General features: G+C 57.5%; 1 protein-coding gene across 11 annotated transcripts in view; it reads right to left on the reverse strand.

Moving 5' to 3' along the window:
• Window positions 1-20,830, reverse strand: part of SNED1 (sushi, nidogen and EGF like domains 1) — an 82,526-nt gene extending 61,696 nt beyond the window's left edge. For all 11 annotated transcript variants that reach the window (XR_011255687.1, XR_011255689.1, XR_011255676.1 and 8 more), the window contains exon 1: window positions 20,311-20,830. Coding sequence is in view for 6 of the 11 variants with exons in the window: in XM_069583341.1 (XP_069439442.1) it covers window positions 20,311-20,523 (213 nt within the window). In the remaining 5 variants the exon portion in view is untranslated. The remainder of the gene's footprint in view (window positions 1-20,310) is intronic.
• Window positions 20,831-22,423: the final 1,593 nt, after the last annotated feature.

Below are 22,423 nucleotides of genomic sequence, written 5' to 3' on the forward strand. Positions count from 1 at the left end.
AAGGCTACCCACTCCAGTATTCTGGCCTGGAGAATTCCATGGACTATACAGTCCATGGGGTCAGAAAGAGTCAGACATAACTGAATGACTTTCACTAACTAAGAGGTTCAAAAAGAAAAATCACATGATCATATTAATAGATGAATAGAAAGCATTTGTCAAAATCCAGCACTCATTCATGATAAAGACTTTCAATAATCTAGGAAGATGGGGAACCTGCTCAACTTGATAAACAATGTCTATAAAAATCTGCAGCTAACATCATACTTACTGGTGAGAAACTAGACCTTCTCCCACTAAGATAAGCTACAAGGTAGGGATTTCCCCCTCATCAGTCCTTCCCAGCATTGTACTGGAAGTTCTACTAAAGCAGTAAATTAAGGAAATAAAAAGTTTAGCTCTGTGAAGGCTAGTATCAAGACTGACTTGGAGAGGATATTTGCAAACATTATAAAGATTTATTCAAAATATACAAAGAACTCTCAAAACTAAACAATGAGAAAACAAACAACCTGGTCAAAAGCTGGGCCAGAAGTCTGAGAGACCCTCAACCAAAGTACACGTGCAGATGGCGAACAGGCACACGGAAGAGGTGCTCCACCTCGCAGGCCACCAGGGAGATGCAAGTCGGAACAACGTTGAGACAGCATGGCAGGCCTGTTCGCACGGCCGAAACCCAGAACACTGCCAGCAGCGAGTGCTGGGAGGATGTGGGGCAGCAGAATCCCTCTCTCACCACTCATGGCGCAAAAGTCAAACGACGCAGCCACTTCGGAACACAGCGGGGCGGTTTCTTGGAAAACTAAACGTACTCTTACCATGTGATCCAGTAATTGTCACTCTTAGAATTTAGCCAAAAGAGATGAAAACTTTGGTCCGCACAAATACCTGCACACTGATATTTACAGCAGCTTTAGCATAACTGCCAAAACCTGGAAGCAACCAGGATAACCTTCAGTAGATGAATGAATAATTAAACTGTGGTCCATCTAGGCAATAGGATATTACTCAGCAGTAAAAAGAAATGAGCTGTGAAGTCATGAAAAAATACAGATGAAAACTACATGCATATTAAGTAAAAATGTTAGCCTGAAAAGGCAACACGCTATGTGATTCCAACTATGAGACATTCTAGAAAAGGTAGCACCATGGAGACAGGAAGAGGATCGGTGGTTGCCAGGGGCTGGCGGAGGGATGCTGCCCTCGAATCGAGGGATAGCGTCCCGAGACATCTGTCCAAACCCACGGGACGCCAGCACCAACAATGGGCTGAATGCAAACTGCGGGTGCCGGGGGGGGGGGGGGGGGGGTAGCGATATGTCCGTGTAGGTTCATCAGTTACAACAAAGGTGCCCTCTGGTGGAGGATGCAGATAAAAGGGAGGTGGTCACGAGGGGGGCAAGGGGCATATGGGAAGTCTCTGTACCGTCCTCTCAATTTTTCTGTGAACTTAAAACTGCTGTAAAAAATGGTCTTTAGAAAAAGACAGCCCAGTAAAAGAAGTCAAAGGGCTTGACTAGGCATTTCTCCAAAGAAGATATACAAATGGCCAATAACCACATGAAAAGATGCTCAGCATCATTAATTGTCAGGGAGGTGAAACTCAAAACACAGTGAGAGGGACTTCACTGGTGGTCCAGTGGCTTAAACTCTGTGCTCCCAATGCAGCGGGCCCAGGTGCAATCCCTGGTCGGGGAACTAAATCCCACCTGCCACAACGGAAGATCCTGCAGACTGCAACTAAGATCCTGGTACAGCCAAATAAATAAAAACAAAGCAATAAAACGTTAAGGAAAACCCGGTTGAGATACTACTTCATAGCCACTGGGATGGTGATCATGGGGAAAAAATAGATCATAACAAATGTTTGTGAAGATATGAAGACACTAGAACCCTCACATACCCTTGGTGGAATGTGAAATTGTGCAGCCACTGTGGAAAAATAGTGTGGTTAAACATAGAATAACTCCATGCCCTAGCAATTCTACACCTGGGACTCTATCTGTATACATACACGAGAACTGAAAACATGTCCGCACGCCAGTGTGTACACAGATGCGCATAGCAGGGCTATTAACAACAAACAAAGGAGCAAGCCGCCTGGCTTTGCGTCAGTGAAGGAGCGGATAAATTAAAAATAAATGGAACATTCTTGGCAAATAAAAGAGGTGAAGTACTGACACTGCCCACAACACGAGTGAACCTTGAAAACGTTGCGTGAAAGAAGCCAGTCGCAAAAGACTGTGTGGCTCGGCTTATACAGAGCACGCAGAATAGGCAGGTCCATAGGTGCAGAGTCGGTCAGTGGTTGCCCAGGTCAGGGGCGCGCTAAGAAGCGGAGGGCGGCAACCCGGAGCGCAAGGTTCCTTTTGGGGTGAAGAGAATACTCTAGGAGCGACTGTGCTGACGGACACACAGTTCTGAAAAGACGTGGAAAGCCACTGCCTTGTAAGAGGGTGAGCTGTAGGCTTCCTGTTGTTCAGCTGCTAGGTCACCTCCGCCTCTTTGGGACCCCATGGACTGCAGCACGCCAGGCTCTGCTGTCCTGCGCCATCTGCTGGAACCTGGTCAAATTCATGTCCATTCAGTTGGTGATGCCATCTCATCCTCTGCCACCCGCTTCTCCTTTTGCCTTCAGTCTTCCCCAGCATCAGAGTCTTTTCCGATGAGTTGACTCTTCACATCAGGTGGCCAAAGTATTCGCGCTTCAGTTTCAGCATCAGTCCTTGCAGTGAATATTCAGGATTGACCTCCTTTAGGATTGACTGGTTTGATCTTGCTGTCCAAGGGCCTCTCAAGAGTTCATGGTCTCCAACACCACGGTTCGAAGGCATTAATTCTTCGGTGCTCAGCCTTCTTTATGGCCTAGCTCTCACATCCATACGTGACTAATGGAAAAACCATAGCTTTGACCATATGGACCTTTATTGACAAAATCGATGTCTCTGTTTTTTAATACTCTCTCTAGGTTTGTCATGGCCTTCCTTCCAAGGAACAAGCGCAGATTTTAATTTCATGGCTGTTCTAACCATCTGCAGTGGTTTTGGAGCCCAAGAAAACTAAGCCTGTCACTGTTTCCCCCTTCTATTTGCCATGCAGTGATGGGACCGGATGCCATGATCTTAGTTTTCTGAATGTTGGGTTTCAAGTCAGTTTTTTCACTTTCCTCATTCACTTTCATCAAGAGGTGTTGGGAGCCAGCGTGAGGAACTCCGCCCATGGCAAAGGTCATGAGGAAGGAAGCTTGGCATACGCAAAGGCGTGATCAAGCCTCAGGAAACCCCCTGTTCCCGAGCATCTACCCCCAAAACCAGATTACTTTACGGGGAGCTCACCCCCATAACCATTTGTCTCAGAGAAGGAGTTAACTTGCAGCTCCAGTTAATAAAAATTCCTGGGCGTGACAAGAGTGTTTCAGCGTACGAACTCTGAAGGTTCTCTGGCCTGCCTGATCAGGCTCGTCCGGCCGCATGTGATTGTTTACAGCCTCCCAACTGTGAGAGGCACGGGATGTTTTAAAACTTTCTAAATACAGACTCTTTTGAGAAGTTAGAAGATCATTAGTATAGTATAGTGGGTTGATTAGGAATTATATTGGTGAAGGGTTTTTTCATTTGTCCTGCCAATAATTACTGCTAATTCCCTGCCCTGGGTGTGACAAGGATGTCTCAGGTCAAACCTCTCTGCTGACAGACTAGCTTGTGTGACAGCCTCTCAGCCATAAACAGCACAGAGAGTTTGGAGTATTAGCATAGGGCTTTTTTCACTGATGAGTCAATGATTGCCAGCAGGCCTCCATATCCTTAGGCACCTGGGAATATATTAATCAATGTATTTGGAATATAGAAAAGGAAATATAGTAGTTTTTTGATGTTAGCAATACTAGACTTTTGGGTTAATGAATCTTCTCTTTTGTTATAGATCACTGTACTTTGTTATAAATCACTATAAATCACTATGCTATGCAAAAATGTAACTTTATCACTATCTTAAGACTAAATAGATCTTAAGGGGAACATTGGTGAAGGGTTTACATTTGTTGAGCCAATATTTGCTGCTAAATCTCCATATTCCTGCCCTTATAATGACTATAACTAGCATATAGGAGAAATAAGTATTAACCTTTAAGATTAATCATGTTAAACATTAGGTTAAGTAAATTCCTTTCTTGATTGTAACTCACTACACCATCACCCTATAGGAATGCAACTTTATTTGGAGGGTGGCGCCTGATTTAAGAAAAAATCACCCCTGGAAAAATAAGTTTTCTGGTTAACTGACCAGTATCAGAAAGGGCCATAAAATGTCAGCAGACCTCATGGCCAGAAGATGATGAAACTCATAAGACCTTTTTATAATTATATATGAAGCACCTGATTGTGACAAGGGTCAGGTCTGCTGACCCCGTGTAACTGTGTATTCATCCCTATGTATAAAAAGGTATATAAACAAACCTGAAAAATAAAGAAATCGGATCAGTTTCTGGAAAGACTGATTCCCCCGTGTCGTTTCTTTCTCGCTCCCCGTTTTCCTGGGTGAATTCCCATCTGGTACGAGGGTACGCAACAAGCCTACTGACTTTGCCGGGGCTTCTAAGATCGGACCGGGGAGGCCTCAGTGCCTCCTCTCCCTCGGAAGAACGGAAAGATGCCTGTGGCCTTCGTAGGTGGTGATTGGTATTCCACGTAAACCAGTTATCCAGCCTCCTTTTCTCCATTAATTCTCCTACTACACTATCTGTTTCTAATCTCCCTCTATATCTGTAATTAAATAAGTTTTTTCCAGGACGCCGACTCTGTCCCCACCTTCGAATCACCCTGGCCCCACCGGGGCTGGACGCCGGCAAAGAGGCTCTGTAGCTCCTCTTCACTTTCTGCCATTAAGGTGGTGTCATCTGCATATCTGAGGTTATTGATATTTCTCCCGGCAATCTTGATTCCAGCTTGAGCTTTATCCAGCCCAGAGTTTCTCATGATGTATTCTGCATATAAGTTAAGTAAGCAGGGTGACAATATACAGCCTTGATGTACTCCTTCCCAGTTTGGAACCAGTCTGTTGTTCCATGTCCAGTTCTAACTGTTGCTTCTTGACCTGCATACAGGTTTCTCAGGTGGCAGGTCAGGTGGTCTGGTATTCCTGTCGCTTTGAGAATTTTCCACAGTTTGTTGTGATCCACACAGTCAAAGGCTTTACTGTCATTAATGAAAGCAAAAGTAGATGTTTTTCTGGAACTTGATCGCTTTCTCCGTCATCCGGTGACTGTTGACAAATTGCTCTCTTGTTCCTCTGCCTCTTTGAAAGCAAGCTTGTCATCTGGAAGTTCTCAGTTCACATACTGCTTAAGCCCAGCTTGAAGGATTTTGAGCATAACCTTGCTAACGTGTAATGAGTGTGGTTATATGGTAGTTTGAACATCCTTTGGCATTGCCCTTCTTCAGGATTGGAATAAGAAAGAATACTGGAGTGGGTTGCCGTTTCGTTCTCCAGTGGACCACCAGTTTTCAGAGCCCTTCACTGCGACCTGTCTGGCTTGGGTAGACCCTGCAGTGCATGGCCGTAATTTCCCTGAGCTACATGCGTCCCTTCACGGGGCTTCCCAGGTGGCTTGGTGGCAAAGAGTCCGTCTGCTAAGGCAGGAGACACGAAACACATGGGTTGGATCCCCGGGTCGGGAAGATCCCCTGGAGGAGGGAATGGCAACCCGCTCCAGCGTTCTCGCCTGGAGGATCCCATGGACGGAGGAGCCTGGCGGGCTACAGTCCAGGGGGTCACAAAGACTCAGACGGGACTGAGCGACTGAACACACCGCTCAAGTCCCTTCGCCACAAGCCTGTGCTCCATGAAGGGGGCTGTAGGGTATGTGAGTTCTACCTCAGCGTGAAGATGAAAGAGAAGGAGAGAGAGACGTGAAACGGAGGGGGGTGCAGGCGGGGCGGCCTCGCGGGGAGCGGGGAGGACCGGCCGCGCTCTGCCCGCCCCCTCGAGCCCCTGCGCTGAGCTGGGGTTAGGGCGGGTCCGCTGCGGGCCCCTAAGTCAAAGGCTTTGCCGCGCTCCCGCTCCCGAGGGAGCAGAAGATGCCTGAGTCCGTTTACTGGGGCTTAGACGGGTTTGCAGCGGGGACAGGACCCCGTGGGTGGATCTGGGCCACGTGGCCTCCGTGTGCGAAAGTGGGACCGCCCCTGCACGTCTGTCTGTCGGGGAAATGTCTGGGGTCTCCTCTGAGGGGCCCCGCACGTGCAGAGGGGCAGGCGGGCGGGCGGCACAGACCCCCTCCCACCCCGACCCCCGCGCCTGCAGCAGCAGGACTTGGAGCCGGGAGGCCAGCGCAGACCCACGTCCTTGCCCAGCGCGCCCCCTGCCCGAGTCAGCGCCCATTGCATCCTGTGTAAACTTGGGGCACTGCCGCTCCCCGTGAGAGCTCGCAGGAGCGGAGCGTGACCCGTGGGGTCTGTGACTCTGTCCCCCCCCCCACCCCCACACTGGGGCGGGCCGACTTGGAAGGGCCAGCAGGTTGGCCAAATCAGGAAGGTGGACGGGCCAAGGGCCGGCTCGGTTCCACCGAGAACAGCGGCAGGTGCCCTGGGGGGCTTAGCCCCACCCCAGCACCCGGAGCACAGCCCTGGCTTGTCGGGACCTCGTTTCAGGGAGTCCCCCGAAAGCCTGCCTGATTCACACACGGTGCAGTTAAGCTGGACCCGATGTGTCCACTGGGGGGCAGCAGCCGTCCAGCCCCAGCCCCTTCTGGGGAAGGGCTATGGGCAGACCCATCCCGCTCCAGCCCCGACTGCGGAGGGTGCTCTGAGGGTCCAGACATGCAGGGTTTTTCCTGACCCGCAGCGGCGGTAGCGGGGCGGGGGCTGCTCAGGGTCTGCAGGAGGGTCTGCTGACTGCTGTGCGCAGGGCCAGACGGTAAATACTCTCATCCGGGACCACAGTCTCCATCGCATGGGCTGCACTGCTCCTTTCCTTTGCTTTTACAGCCCTTTAAAAAGGAAGCGCGCTCTGAGCACCGGACGGGCCTGGGCCGGGTTCCGTGGCCATGCTTTAGGGGACCCAGCTGCGTTTCCACTTGTTCACATGACGACCGCCTGCTCAGAGCCCTGGCGGCCACCACACGCCCAGGGTCACCGCCTGACCTTGCAGAGAGGTCTGCAGCGCCGTGTCCTGGGGCTGCTGCTGCTGGACCAAGGGGGCCTCCCTGGGCCTGTTGCTGTGGCAGTGGCTGCGGCCCTTGGGCGGGTACCCTGGGGGTGTCTGTCCTCTGACGGGACTGGTGGGGATGCCCCAAGGCCTTCCTGGGGCCAGAGACACGGCTACCACCACGGACCCAGCAAAAGGAAGGGCTCTGCGCCAGGCAGCAAAGCCACCGCTGCTTGCCAGGCCTGTGGGCACAGACGCTGGCCCCTCGCGGCCAGGGTGGGTGCTCACTGCTGTCCATACGCTTCCACGATGGTGCTGCCCTGCAGCCTCACCCGCCCACTCTGGCCACGGCACTGCCACCATCCACCCCCTGGAACTCTGTGTCTGGCAGTCGATGGGCACCCCGCTTCCCCACCCTCTGGGGGCACCTGGTGTCACGAGCCTGCGGCCAGCCGCCTCAAGATCACCCCAAGGCCTTCTGCCCCGTCCACCCCTCCAGCCCTGTTTGCTCGCAGAACGCGGCCCCGAGAATGGTCTGGCTCCCTTTGGTGGCCCTCTGGGCAGGGGCCGGGGCGGCGGGGGCGCCCCTCTCCCTGACCACAGTGCCGCCCAGCCTGGCTGCTGGCCCTGTGTAGCCGGCCGGCTCAGGTCGCACACTGCCCTGCTGCACCTGCCGCCCTGGTGCGGGCCCCACCCCCACGGGAAACACGCCGGTGTGCCTTTGCTTCCCTCTCCCGGACAGCAGCGCACACTTGGCCTTGGGGTCCGCTGTGTGTGGTGACTGAGGCCACAAGTGCTGGGTGACATGGCCTCGGTCCTTAGCCACACCAGTGGGCCAGGACTTCTGAATCAAGTTTAACAGACCCTGGACGAGAGCCCGAGTCCCCCCAGGTCTGCAGGCAGGGACGGTGATGGGGTGGGCAGGGGTCTGCCTGTGCCAGGGGGCTCCTCTGTGGTCCCTGGGGAGGGTGGCTGAGGTCAGCAGGTGGTCTGCACGCAGTCGTGGGTCCTGGTGGATGGAGGCCTGGCCACGGAGCACTCCGGCCCCCGTGGGGTCCACGCTCACCACCTGCACCTGCCCCGCTGCTCGGAGTCCTGAGGGCAGCAGACCACCTGGGTTCAGTCCTGGCCTCTGCTGGCCTGAAGTCAGACCGGACCTGGGTTCAGTCCTGGCCTCTGCTGGCCTGAAGTCAGACCGGACCTAGGTTCAGTCCTGGCCTCTGCTGGCCTGAAGTCAGACCGGACCTGGGTTCAGTCCTGGCCTCTGCTGGCCTGAAGTCAGACCGGACCTGGGTTCAGTCCTGGCCTCTGCTGGCCTGAAGAGTCAGACCGGCGGGCAGACTCGGGTGGAGCCAGAGGGAAGGTGGGCCAGGAGGGAGGCGGTCTGCTCCCCGCCTGGGCTGGGTCTTGAGTTTGTCTTTGTAGAGATTGGCCTTGGACAAAGTGTGGTCTCCCTTGGGGACAAAGGCAGGCTTGCCACAAGAGAGGTGGAGTTCCTGGGCCCAGGGTTTCCTGGCTGTGATGCAAACCCAGTCTGGGTTCCATCTGCCTGGGCCCCTCTGTGTGGCCTCGTGGGACTCAGAGAGCCAGGGACACCAATGCGAACCGCACGGTGTGCGCTGCTTCGCCATGGCCCCCAACAGCCGACGGGGAGCCCGCGGCCTGGGCAGCCTCCACGCAGCAGTGGCAGGCTGATGCTGGCATGTCAGGAAGCCACCATCAGACCCCAGAGCTCAACAGTTTCATGTTAATAACCTTGAAATTGTATATAAAAATGGATATTCCCCCGAGAAAAACAGCTTACCACATGTGAGTGGAAACAGACAACCTATTTTTTAATATACAATCATAAAGAATCTAATTAGTGTTCAAAATTTTCCCACCAAGAAAGCTCTAGGTCCAGGTGGCAGCTCCAGTGAGTTCTACCAAACATCTAGGAGGTCAGCCCAGAGGCGCACAGATTCTTCCAGACAGAATAGCTCATTCTACAAGGCTTGCATGACCTTGATGGTAAAAGTTAACAAGGCCAGTCAATAATGGGCCAATCGCACATATAAAATCTGCTGAAATATTAATGCATTATTAGCAAAGTGAATCCAGAAATATATAAATTGGATAAATAATTAATCATTACCAACTTGGATTTTTGTTAGGAATACAAGTGTGCCTTTACATTAGAAAATATTAATTTAAATGACCGATTTAACAGGTTAAATGTGAAAATCATATAATCATCAATCATTTCTGTAGGCATAGAAGTGAAGTGAAGTGAAGAAGTGAAGTCGCTCAGTCGTGTCTGACTCTTTGCGACCCCGTGGACTGTAGCTCTCCAGGCTCCTCCGTCCATGGGATTCTCAAGGCAAGAATACTGGGGTGGGTTGCCATTTCCTTCTAGTAATAGCCAACATCCACATGTGATACAAATTCCCCAAATATGAGAATAGGAATATGACTATCCCTGGGAATCTCCAGGCAAGAATACTGGAGTTGGTAGTCTTGCCTTCCTCCAGGGGATCTTCCCGACCCAGGGATCGAACCCATATCTCTTGTCTCCTGCATTGGCAGGCAGGTTCTTTACCACTAGCGCCACCAGGGAAGCCCATGAAAGGACATCCTAACCTGATAAAAGGGCATCTTGAGAGCAAACAGGAAGAAGCAGCACGTTTAGTCGTGAAACTTGGACCGCTTCCTTTTTGGGATCCTGCCAACGCTGCATCTGCTGAATACAGGTGTCCAGCCAGCACAGCAAGGCAAAGAGTGGGGCCAAGTGCAAAACGGCCAGGAACGAAGGGCACCACAGTCACCGGCTGCAGACGCGATAAACACGAGTGTGCAAAACCCGAAAGAATCTGGATAAGGTGGTGAATTAATCAGAGGTTTGGTCTGGTTTGAACTATAATATTAGAAAAGGTAAGAGCTCAACTGAGATTCTGCATTAACAGAAGTAAGCGGGAAAATGAAGGAAAGGCACCGTCTATACAGTACAGAAAACATCACGTCCTCAAGGGTAAGCCTAACAAAGACCATGCAGGTCTTCCCTGCCATCAGTTATGAAGCTGTCCTGAAAATATCGGAGACGACCTAAATAAACACAGAAAAGTGCCCGGGCATGTGCACCCTCAGGCAAGGGAGGCTCGGGCCAGGGAGGCTCGGGCCAGGGAGGCGGCCGAAGGGCTGCTTTCCTTCAAGTGGAGTCACGTGCCTGCTTCATGTGTGCGTGTGCAGGGGCACAGGTGTGAGCAACCAAGCCACACAGCCGTGAGGCTGTTGGCAGGTGGGAGGATGACTGGAAATGTATTCATGCCTTGCGGGGAATTTTTAAAATCAGGCACAGACCATAAAAATAAAGATGGGTTCATTTACCACGTTAAACTCAAGTGTGTCTATTTACCCAAGATGCCACTATGGAGAGTGAAATAGGTGCAGAAAAAAAGGGAAAATCTATTTGCAACAATTGTGACCCAGTGAAGATACAGAACTCCCATACAGTAACATGAAAAAAGCAAACTCAGTAGAAAAGAGAAAAGACTTAGTGCATTTACAAATGAGGAAATCCAGCGCTCAGCCTCAGGAATGAAAAAGGACATCAGGACTGCATTTTCACCCACCCACACCATTGGGTCAGGGTTGGAGTGGCGGGTGGGCCCCTTTCCCTGCAGCGCCCACCCTTACACCAGCGCCCACGTGCACCCGGACACGTGTTCAGGGATTTTTGCAAACAGCACCAGTAAAAATGGTCTAAAAGTAGGAACAACCCCAAAAGTCCACCGCGGTGAAACTGATGAACAATTTGAAGATGATCTAGGTATTAATAATTAAAATATATTACTTTAAATATTAAATAATATATTTTAATTATCAGTTCAGTTGCTCAGTCGTATCTGACTCTCTGCAACCTCATGGACTGCAGCACACCAGGCCTCCCTGTCCATCACCAACTCTCGGAACTTGCTCAAACTCATGTCCATCGAGTCACTGATGCCATCAAACCATCTCATCCTCTGTCATACCCTTCTTCTCCTGCCTTCAATCTCTCCCAGCATCAGGGTCTTTTCCAATGAGTCAGTTCTTTGCATCAGGTGGCCAAAGTATCTGAACTTCATTCAGCTGCAGCGTCAGTCCTTCCAATGAATATTCAGGACTGGTTTCCTTTAGGATTGACTGGTTTGATCTCCATGCAGTCCAAGGGACTCTCAAGAGTCTTCTCCAACACCATAGTTCAAAAGCATCAATTCTTTGGTGCTCAGCCTTCTTTATAGTCCAACTCTCACATCCATATATAACCACTGGAAAAACCATAGCCTTGACTAGACGGACATTTGTTGACAGAGTAATGTTTCTGCTTTTGAATATGCTAACTAGGCTGGTCATAACTTTCCTTCCAAGGAGTAAGCGTCTTTTAATTTCATGGATGCAGTCACCATCTGCAGTGGTTTTGGAGCTCAAGAAAATAGTCTCTCACTGTTTCCATTGTTTCCCCATCTATTTGCCATGAAGTGATGGGACCAGATGCCATGATCTTAGTTTTCTGAATGTTGAGTTTTAAGCCACCTCACTCTCTTCTTTCACTTTAATCAAGAGACTCTTCAGTTCCTCTTCACTTTCTGCTATAAGGGTGGTGTCATCTGCATATCTGAGGTTATTGATATTTCTCCCAGGAATCTTGATTCCAGCTTGAGCTTCATCAAGTAAGCATGATGTACTCTGCATATACATTAAATAAGCAGGGTGACAATATACAGCCTTGATGCACTCCTTTCCCGATTTGGAACCAGTCTGTTGTTTCATGTCCAGTTCTAACGGTTGCTTCTTAACCTGCATATAGATTTCTTAGGAGGCAGGTCAGGTGGTCTGGTATTCCCATCTCTTGAAGGATTTCCCACACTTTGTTGTGATCCACACAGTCAAAGGCTTTAGGATAGTCAATGAACCAGAAGTAGATGTTTTTCTGGAACTGTCTTGCTTTTTCGATGATCCAACGGATTTTGGCAATTTGATCTTTGGTTCCTTTTCCTTTTCTAAATCCAGCTTGAACATCTGGAAGTTCTTGGTTCGCATACTGTTGAAGCCTGGCTTGGAGAATTTTGAGCATTACTTTGCTAGCATGTGAGGTGAGTGCAGTTGCGCAGTAGCTTGAACGTATTTTAATTATAAATAGGTAGACAGAATATGGATGGAGGAACCGAAACAATTTGGAGGAAGGCAGGTGCAGCACTATGCCCTCAGCAGGGATGCGGGGGCGTGGTCAGGGCGATGGGCGTGGGCGTGGCGAGGCGAATGTGAGGGGCGTGGGCTTGGAGGGCGTGGCGCGTGGGGGCGTGGCGTGGCCGGCTGCTGGGGCGGGGCCTGCGCTCGGAGCCGCGCACTGGCGCCGGTCCGGCTCTGTGCCTGCGTTTAGGTAGACGGAATGGCGGGTGAGGAGCCGCGCTGGAGGGGGGACGCAGTTAGGAGGGCAGGAGGCCAAGGCCGTGGCCGCAGGGTCCCGGGGGTGGGCCACCTGCCGGAGGACCTGCCCGCCCGCCCGGCCCGCATCCGGCACCCCCCAAGCTGGCCCGGCCGCGTGGCTCCGCCGACCGCTCGGCCAAGTCTCCTTCCTGCCTTTGAAGCCCGGGCTCAGGTGCCTGCGGCGTGTGCAGAGGCCTCCGGCCTGCCCGCCAGCACTTGGCCGCCTCCGGCTCCCCTCTCGGGCTCGCCTCAGATGGCTGCCGCCCTTCCCACGGGGTGTGGGCCAGGAAGGAGGCAGAACAAGCCGGCCCTGTTCCGTTGCCAGGGCCCAGCAGGGCCGGGACCGCGGTGGGGAGGCGCGGGCCCCGTGTTGAGCGGCCAGGCCGCTGGCCAGCGCTCCCACCTGGGCAGGACCGTTCTCGGACTTCCTTTGTTCAGAGAAGAACATCCCCGGGCGGGGCAGGGTCCGGGGGTGCGGGGACCCCTGCGGGAGCCCCTGTCTACCCCACCCTGTGTTTCTTCCTCTTAGGGGCCTCCACAAGAGGCCAGTCTTATTATTATTTTTCTACTTGCGCTAGCACTTGGTAAAACACACAACAGAGATAGGAAAACAGGAGAAAGAATTCGACTGGGACCCCTTGCGAGAGCCCGCACCTCCTCAGCCGCCGATGGATCAGAAACCCAACATGGAACTGGCTGTTTGCTGGGGGTCCTGCACCCACCGTCCGTCAGGGCCTGAAGCCAGCGGGGGTGGGGGCCTGCTGGCTTCCCCACCTTGGGATGCTGACGGAAAGGCAGGGAGACACCCCGGGGGCAGGAAGGGAGCAGGACACTTGGGAGCGGCCTGCAGGACCGTGGCTCCGAAGCCCCTGCTGCCCCCCACTTCCCTGCAGTTCCTGACGCTCAGGGCCTTCCTGTGGCCAGCCTCCGGTCTTCCCAAGCCCAGGCCTTGGGGGCAGTGCTGGCTTTGCTGTGGTCGGCCACAGTAGGGTCCTCCTCTCAGGGGTCTGAGCACTGACCCCCCGGGGTGGGGCTGGCTCCCAGGCTGCCCTTTGAAGGTGGTGTGGATGGAGCCGACCACGTGGAGCGGGCAGCCGCAGGTGCTGACTCCTCGCCTAGGACCCTGGCAGGCGAGGATCTTGGTGGGGGAGTTGCTGGTCCCTTGGGACAGACCCAGGGCCATGTGCAGCAGGAAGGTGGCCCGTGGGGCGTGGAGGAGGCCTGCCCTTGACTGGGGGTGCGTATGGCCAGGAAGAGGGCTGGCAGCAGGGCTGGCCCTCCCCTGACCCAGGAGAAAGTGCAGAGACTGCCTGGAGGCATTTCCGACTTGGATAAAGTGGGGAAGGAGCGGAAATGTCCTGGAGACTCTCTCAGAGGCCACTTGCAGCTGAAAGTGTGGGACGTGTGTCTGGCTGGTCCCTGAGCCGGGCAGTTTGGGGCTGGCTGGAGCCACCCTTGCTGGGTAGGGGCTGCTCCGGGCTGGGCGGGCCAGCCTGGAGGGGAGCCGGGGTCCCGCGGCTGCAGCACCCAGCTCTGCAAACATCAGATCACAGAGGGCGGGGCCTCGGTTCCTGCTTTGACGTCTCTGCCAGAAATAAAACAATAAAGCCCCGAGGCCCTTTATAAGCTTGTTTTGAAAAATGTAGGCATGTCTTTTATTTCCTGGCAGCTTTCTAGGGAACCAGGATTCCTTCCATAAGCACAGCTGGGGACTGGGGTCCTGCTCACAGGACAACTGTGGGCTGGGCCCGGGGCCCTGGGCAAGGTGGGGCCCTGGATACCAGAACCTGCAGAGGACAGGCTGGCCCTCCCCAAGCACCCCGTGTGCTGGGCGGGCCTCTCCTGGCCGCAGGAGTGCTGCCGCCATGGCACCAGGGTGAGGGCTGGGGATGGGCAGAGGGCTGGTGTCAGGCCCTGCGGGGGTGGGGGGTTGGAGAGAGTCCCCCAGAGGGTGGGTTGGAGGACAGCCCTCCCCCAGGCCCTCCTGGGGTGCATGCCCTGCCCCTCCTCCGCTGCCAATCAGGGCCTCCCTGTGACTACCCTCTGGTCTCCTCCCAGGCCTCGTGGCCCTGCCTGTGGCCCTGAGCCCAGGCCCTTGAGCCCCTCCACCAGGGTGGCCCCTTCAGGAGGGCCAGGCCCTGTCCTGAGCCTCCCGCAGGCCTCACCGCCCCTCCCTGCCCCCATCCCCCCCACCAGACCACAGCTCCTGCTCCACCCCCTCCCGCAAAGCCACCTTCTTCCCTCACCTGTCATCCCTCGGCCAGGTGTCCGCCAGGACAAGACCCCAAGTCCCCAGGGGGCCCTGGACACCGTGGGGACAGCAGCCCACACCCAGCACAGCCTGCCCTTGCTGCCCTGAGCTCCGTAGCCACCCCCTACTAGATGTCGTCTCTGAGTGCGGACCTGGTGTGTCTGCTCCCACACCCTGCCAGGCGCACTCGGGACGGCGCACTCCTCCGGATCCCAGCCCCCACCTCCAGCAGGCCTCTGGGCTGCCTATGCTGTGCCCCCTCTGCCAGGAGCAGGTGGCAGGGCCCAAGGGGGAGTGTCTGGCTCCAGACTCAGACCCTGGAGCAGCTCAGAGGACACCGTGCCCCTCCTGTGGCCCCGGACTCAGCCCCCGGCGCTCAGACTGAGTCCTGGGGCTGGGAGGAGAGCACTGCTTTGCACACAGTGGGCATTTCACAAGCGACATGCCCAGTTTGTAGAGGGCTAATTACAGACCCTGAGGTGTTGAGGCTGGGCCCCCCACGCAGGAGGTATGGGGGGTGTCCAGCTGGGCACCCGCCCAGTCTCGGAGCTATAGGCGCGGTGTCTTCCTGCTTCTGTCCCTGGGCCTGCCCACTGCCCCCACGCCATCAGCAGCTGGACCGCAGGTGCCCTGTGTGGCCTGGAATTGGGGGGGCAGAAGTAGTGCCCTCCAGGCTGACTCAGTTCAGGCGAGGAGCCCCCTTCACCCCAGAGGAGGGTGTGGATGAGGAACTTGTTATAAGAAAAGGAAAGGACCAAAGACCTGGACAAAGGTGTGTGAACTGGACGTGCACTCAAGCATCCCAGGAAACACTGAGGCCGCCACACAGTCCACAGCTCGTAACCGGTTACAAGAATTACGGTCAGTGGCACTCGCAATAACAATCCTGTCTGCCAGTGCAGGACACATAAGAGACGGGTTTGATCCCTGGGTTGGGAAGACCCCCTGGAGGAGGGCATGGCAACCCACTCCAGTATTCTTGTCTGGAGAATTCCATGGACAGAGGAGCCTGGGGGGCTACAGTCTATAGGGTCGCAAAGAGTCAGACACGACTGAAGGAACTTAGCACTCGTAGCCACAGGACGGAATATTATACTGTCAGCAGAAGCAGGTTTTCACAGCAAATTTGAGGCACTGGAAAATGCTCATGGTACAACACTGAAAGGAGTGTGCAGAATGGGAACTTGCATGACAGGCAGCCCCAAATATATTTGACAGCACACCAGGAGGGATTTTGCCAAAACATTTAGTGTGCTCGTTTTGGAATGATGGGATTGGGGTGTATTGTCCTGAAGATGAACAGCCGACATTTACAAGGCTGCTTCTAGGAGCTAACTCTCCTCCAGGGGTTGGGTGAGCACCGTGAACAAACGAGATGAAAGCTGTCTTAAAACTGAAAATTAAACAGTGCGCCGGGTTTGTGTCCCCTCCTTGACTCAGCTCTGGGGCTCCATCAGGGTTTCGAGATGAACGCATAAAAGTGAATTAGCAACAAGTCCGGAGTGAGCGAACGGCGGGTTGTCCTGGGCGCAGTGTGGCCTGCTGGCCGCTGTTAGCATCACAGCCCCCGAGAGCTGGGACAGGGCCACCTGAGCTCTCCCAAGCCGGGCAGGCTTGCCTCCCGGTGAGAGTGGCAAGGTGCGTGCCCGGGGCTCCGGGGTTCCCACGGGAAGGCGTTCCCAGGGGAACGGGGTGACTGGTAGAAAGTCAAGACTCAAGGAACCCTACAAGACACAGCTCACACTTTGGATCCACACTCGGCAAACGCTAGGACTCTGCCCTGCCTGCTCGCCCACGTTCCCTCTCCTGCTGCACGGACAGGTGTGAAAGGAGCTTGCAGCAGAGGCGGCTTCACCCTGAAGCCGACAGTGCGTCCATCCCCCGGCAGGGACGATCCCTGCCGAGGACACGCATGGTGACCCAGCGCCGGGTATGCAGAGCGTCCTCTGCTTGCACGCCGCGTTGCGCGTTTACTCCCGCCGGTGTGAACCCGCTGCTTCTCCCTACTTAACGGACTCAAGGCTGCCGCTTCCACTGTTTTAACGCCTCACTCGTCCCCTGACCTGCGGCCGCCGAAAGCCCCCAGCCGACGGCCTCTGTGCCCTGTCGCTGAGTCCTGATCATCTGTTGGTCACGCGCCTCCTCTCTGGAGAGAGAGTTCCCAGATTCGTTTTCTTCTTTTCCTGCGGGTGTCTGGGAGCCAGGATCCGGGCACTGGGCCTCTGAGTGGCCAGGGGGTCACGGCTGCCTGCACTTCCCTCAGTGCATGATGTCCCCACACACCTCCAAGAACGCCCCCATCACAGTGGAGAGATAAACGTCCCCTCTGTGTGGCAGCCCTCTGGCGGTCCTGATCCAGAGCGGGGTCCCCGGGCTGCCCCGCGACGCTCGCTTCCTTGACCGCTGCTGGCTCCTCGTCCTCCCCAGGCACCAGCAAGAAGGGGGCATTGGGAGGGGCCCGGCCAGGACCCTCCCTGCCCACCGGGGGCTCATGAGTTTCTAAGCAGAGCTCAGCGGCCAGCTCTGCCTCCGTCTCACTGGTTTCGTCTGGGGGTCAGATGGGCCTTGCAGATGTTTGGTGGGCAGACGCTGTGACAGGACCGGCTGGGCACCTGTCACCGGCAGGACAGGCCTGCAGAGCTGGGGGATCAGGCTCTCGGCTGAAGCCCTTTCCCTGGGTGGGTGCTCCGGGAGAGGCCGGGTGGGACTGTGCCCCAGGTGGGGCTGCCAGCGGGCCAGAAGATGCCAGGCATGGAGCCAGCGCTTCCTGGGGCACCAGCCAGGGCACAGGCCAGGTTGACGGCCAGCAGGACTCACCTGGGGCTCGCAGGGCTCACTGCCTGCCTCGCCCACACGCTCCAGCTCCCACCCAGGGCTGGTCCCCGGGCACTGGCACCAGGGTGCCCCAGAGACCAGGACGAGGAAGACCTGCGTTCAGTAGTCAAGGGGGTCACAGCTCCATGGGTGAGTGGCCAGCGGGGGCTGGAAGAGCGTCTGGGGGGTGGGCGGGGGCACACCAAGGTAGGGGGTGCACCACCTCGGGCACCACCCCCCACAGCTCAGTCTGAGAGACATGGCCCAGACCCCACGTCACACCTCAGCCAGTGCACCTGGCAGCAGACTGTGGGCCTCCCAGGGTGCCAGCACCCTCAAGACACTGCCCGCCTGCCACTCCCCCCGGGGGAGGGAAAAGAATCGTGGCCTGAGGTGCCAGTGGGCTCCTGATGCCAGAGGAGCCGAGATCTCCCTCTGTAGCCTTCGGGGGGCTGCAGCTGGGGGCTTCTGCAGGGGGAAGGGGCCTCCGGTTGCCACCGGGCCCTCACACCGCCCCGAGTGGGCCCTGCCCCTCGGCCAGGCTGGCAGGCCACGGCGCAGCCTCTTGTCCAGCTCCTGGTGAGGAGGGTTCCCCTCCGCTGGGCGGCTGCCACCGCCATGCCCGCTGGCAGTGTTAGCCTGGTCTGTGTTGAGAAAGGACTCTCGACAGTTCTCAGAGCCTGACAACTGCCGCCTACAGCTGCTGTGGCAAGATGAGGGGGCTTCCCAGAAGGGGGCCACCTAGTACGCAGCGGCACCGGGTCCGTTTCTCAGCAGAAAGCAGGGTCACGGTGTGGGCAGCGTCAGGGGCTGGGGCCTGCCTTCACCCACCCATGCATGCTCCCACTCCACAAACCGGCTCTTTGCAGAGCACTAGCTGGGGATGAGGGGGCAGAGGCCGGGGGCGGGGGCCCAGCCCTGGAGGGCTTTCCCTCAGCCCACTGCCTGGGCTGGAGGATGGCCGCTGCCCAGCCAGACAAAGATCACAGCTGGGGGCTGGCCCAGAGGGGCCCTCTCGGATGCAGCAGTCTGACCTACTTGCTTCGGAATAAACGCCTTCATTTCCTGTCCCTTCCCTTCTCTGCCCTCAGTTCTAACCCTCTGCCCCTCTCCCTGCTCCGTCACGGGGCGCAGGCAGTTATTTCAGGCAAGGTGTCCTCGAGGATCCGACTGTCTTCCCCACTGAGCAGAGGCAATGTGGAGCGGGCTCCCTATCCCCACGGCAGGTGTTGCGTTGTGTCAGTTTTGGGAGAGAGAGCCTCTGGAGACACATATTTTGTTATGAACCACAGTGCTGGTTTCTCCTGAGCCCACGGGTCTTGCTAGCAGAGCTCTCCTTTTTCTCAGTTGTTTTGGCAGGGGTAGGTGTTTTTGGTGAGGCGGTTAAGAGAGTCAACTCTTTTAATCATGTTTTCACCTGTGACTTGGAGCCAGGCAGCTGAGCCTGGCCCGCATGCTCAAGGAGCACTTGGACAGAATGCCCTGGAAAGACGGTGCCAGCATGGGTTTTCCCATTTCTAGGGTGTATGGGCCTCCCTGGCTCCCAGAGACCCCGAGCACAGCTCTGCCCGCCTGCCCCGTACTTCCGGAGGTCAGCTCGGCCCCTCTGTCCAAGGCCGGGCCCAGAGGGACGTTCAGTGGGTGGCACCGAGAGAGAATGGCTGTCCCCTCCCACCCACGGAGTCGGAGCAGCCGAGTCGGGGAGAGGAAGAAGGGATGTGGGCTGAGCTGGGGTCAAGAGGGGCGGTGCTGATGGGGGTGAGTGACGGGGGGTGGGGGTGGGGGGTGGGGGGGGGCTGCTGATGGGGGTGAGTGGCGGGGCTGGAGGTGGAGGGGGTGCTGGAAAGGGCGGGCAGGCGCCGGGGTGGGAGCTTACAGGACTTCAGCCCCGCCCAGCACTCTTCCAGCCAGGATTTGGGGGAGAGTGGGGTGCCGGCGCATGGGTCCCCCAAGTGAATGCTCGATGCAGCCGTGAGGCGCAACGTTCCATTCCCTCTGTGGCCTGGGCCCCTCGCCCCCAGAGCGGAGGTGCTGTCCTTGGGTCTAGCGGCCCCCACTCTCCTGCGCTCCCTCCAGGTGTCCGGTGTGACAGTCGGCCTGAGTGGTCCCCAGGCCCAGGAGAGTGACCGGGGGCTCAAAGAGGACCAGCCTGCCGGGTTCCCAGAGCGCCCCTGAAGGTCCCGGCAGGCCCGAGCCTCGGGGCAGTGGGCCTCAGGTGCCAAGCACGCGCGGGCCGTGCGGTCCTCAGAGGGGCTGGGACCTCGGCAGCCAAGCGAGGAACTGAAGGGGGGCGCGCCGCACGGGGAGACGCAGGACGCGCCGGCCCGCTGCCGCAGCGCTGTCGGGGAAGTGCGCAGGACGGCCGACGGCCCGCGCTGCGCAGGGTCGGCCCGCGACCCCAGCCCCGGGCGGTCGGGCAGGGAAAGGGGCAGCGGCGGGGCCCAGGCGGCCTGCCGGAGCTCGCATCCCCGCCCCGCCCGCCGCTCCCTCGGGCCGCTGTCCGGCCTTGGCCGCCGGGGGAGGAAGCGCTGTCCTCACTCCACCTCTGGCCGCCGCGGTGCCAAGTTGCTGGCGGCGGCGGGAGTCGGGGCGGCGGGTGGCGGGCAGCGGCCGGGCTGCAGCGCCCTCCCTGGCGCCCCCCGCGGGCTCGGGTTACTCACGTAGAGGCCGGAGTGCTCGGCGCCGAAGAACGGGAAGAGCACGGAGAGCGGCCGCAGCCCAGAGCCGCCGTCGTCCTGCTTGGGGGTGACCGCGTCGCCGCGCTCCGTGCCGAACGGGTAGAAGTCGGCGAGGGCCACCGCGCCGCGCGCCCCGCGCGCCCCGAGCCCCAGGGCCGCGGCCAAGAGCAGCGCCCAGGTGGCGCCGCGCGGCATCGCTGGGGGTCGGCGGGCGGGGACGGAGCGGGGACACACACAGCGGGGACGCGAGCCGGACACAGCGGGGACGGAGCGGGGACAGAGAGGCGACGAGGCAGGGACGCAGGGGGACGGAACGGGGCTTTGCGGTCAGCGGGGGCCGGAGCGAGGCCGCGGTGGGGAGTGATCCGCAGGGCCGGGCGGGCGTGCGGGCAGCGCGGCCGCACCGTCGGTAGGTGGACTCCCGGGTCGCGCCCGCCCTGCCGGGCCGCGCTCCGGTCGCCTCTTTCGGAGGAAGGCGCCGGGCGGGACCGCGCTGGAAGCCAGACCCGCCCCTGTGGCCGCGATTTAAATATCCAGCCGGCGGTCACTCGGGCCTGGGCGGGGCCGGGGCCGGGCCATGCAAATTAGGAGGCTCTTAAAGCGTCAGTCCGGCGGCGGCTCAGCCCTCGCCCAGCGCCCCTGGAGCGGAGCGGCCCACCCCTTCCTCCTCCGTGGGTCCCCTGCCGCCCGCGTGGGGCCAGCCCAGAGGAAGCGCCTTGTCCACAAAGCGGTCCCGGAACAGACCCTCAGGCCTGCATGGGTTACTGGGCATGGGGGGCAGGTTTCCCCCGGGGTTGGGGGTGCCTTTTCAGGCCCCTGCACCCCAGGGGACCTGGCCACCGTCCTGCCAGAGTGTCGTGGATCAGGGGCCACCCTGACTGCCAGCCCCTGGATGGGCTCCTCCGGAAGCGGCCAGAGGCTGGCCCCACACTCCACCCTGCAACCAAGCCCTGAGGCTTGCCATCCGGTTTTATGAGCGGAGGACCTGGCCTGGGAGAATGCAGGACATGAAGGAAAGTTTCCGCCCTGCGTGGCCTCGTCAGGAGAATCCTGGTGGAGATAGTTTGGAGACCTAAGGCAACCTCACAGCAGGGGAGTCTGGGGCAAAACCTGGGGGGAGCAGCCCTCTTCCAGGGTGGTTGGTCCCTGCTGGCCTGCGGGCACGATGCCGCATGGGCAGGGGCAGGACCTGGAGGGCCCACAACTGAGCTTCTGTCTCCAGTCTGCGGCCGCCAGGCCCACTGCCCTGAGAATCAGACCCTGAGTGTTTGTCCCCACGGGGGCTGGCTTCTGGGCCCCCAGTACAGGGCCGGAGCCCACGCCTCTCCCTGTCCCTGCCCGTGGGTGCTGGTGTGGGCTGAACGTGACCACAGGCCACACCTGGGGCCCTGAAGGCCAGGCTGCGCGGCCCTGAGATGAGCAGAGAGCAGCAGGACTGCCGCTCTCGCTGGCTGGGCCGTTTCACACCCGGCTTCTCGCTCCCCTGTACTTTCTCAAGCGTCCTCAGCAAGCACGTGTTGCTTTGCAGTCAGAGCGAGGCACACTAAGTGTGATGTTTAAGGGCTAGTGGAGGGGTCCCGTGTGTGTGAGCGTATGACTGGGGGTCACAGGCTTACACAGCACCCCTGTGATGTTCGTGCCCTCCGGGCTGGTGTCAGGGTCAGGTGCCGAGTTTCAGGAGGCGCCCACTGTTGCTGATCCCCCACCAGCACCACCCTGAGAGGGACCGTCCCTCCAGCTGCACTGTAGCCCCACCCTGCTCGGTTGTGTGAGGCCGGCCCCGGGTCAGGCTCCTGCCTTGGAGACCCCCAGGGCAGCAGGACAACTGCGGCTCCAAGGAACGCGGGATGAGAAAGGCCAAGGCTGCACATGTTTGCGGGAGAAATTCAGAGATGACACCCGCCTGCAGGCCCTGCCCTGGGGGCAGACTCCCGGTGTCACACGGCCCTCAGCGGGCGCCGGGGGTGGGGGTGGGGGGATGCCAGTGTGCACACACGCACAGACACCCCAGCACACACACGCACACACCCCAACACACACATACCAGCACACACACACCCCAGCACACACACACACCCCCCAACACACACACACC

The sequence above is a fragment of the Ovis canadensis genome, chromosome 1, assembly GCF_042477335.2.
Source record: "Ovis canadensis isolate MfBH-ARS-UI-01 breed Bighorn chromosome 1, ARS-UI_OviCan_v2, whole genome shotgun sequence".
Taxonomy (NCBI): Eukaryota; Metazoa; Chordata; class Mammalia; order Artiodactyla; family Bovidae; genus Ovis; species Ovis canadensis.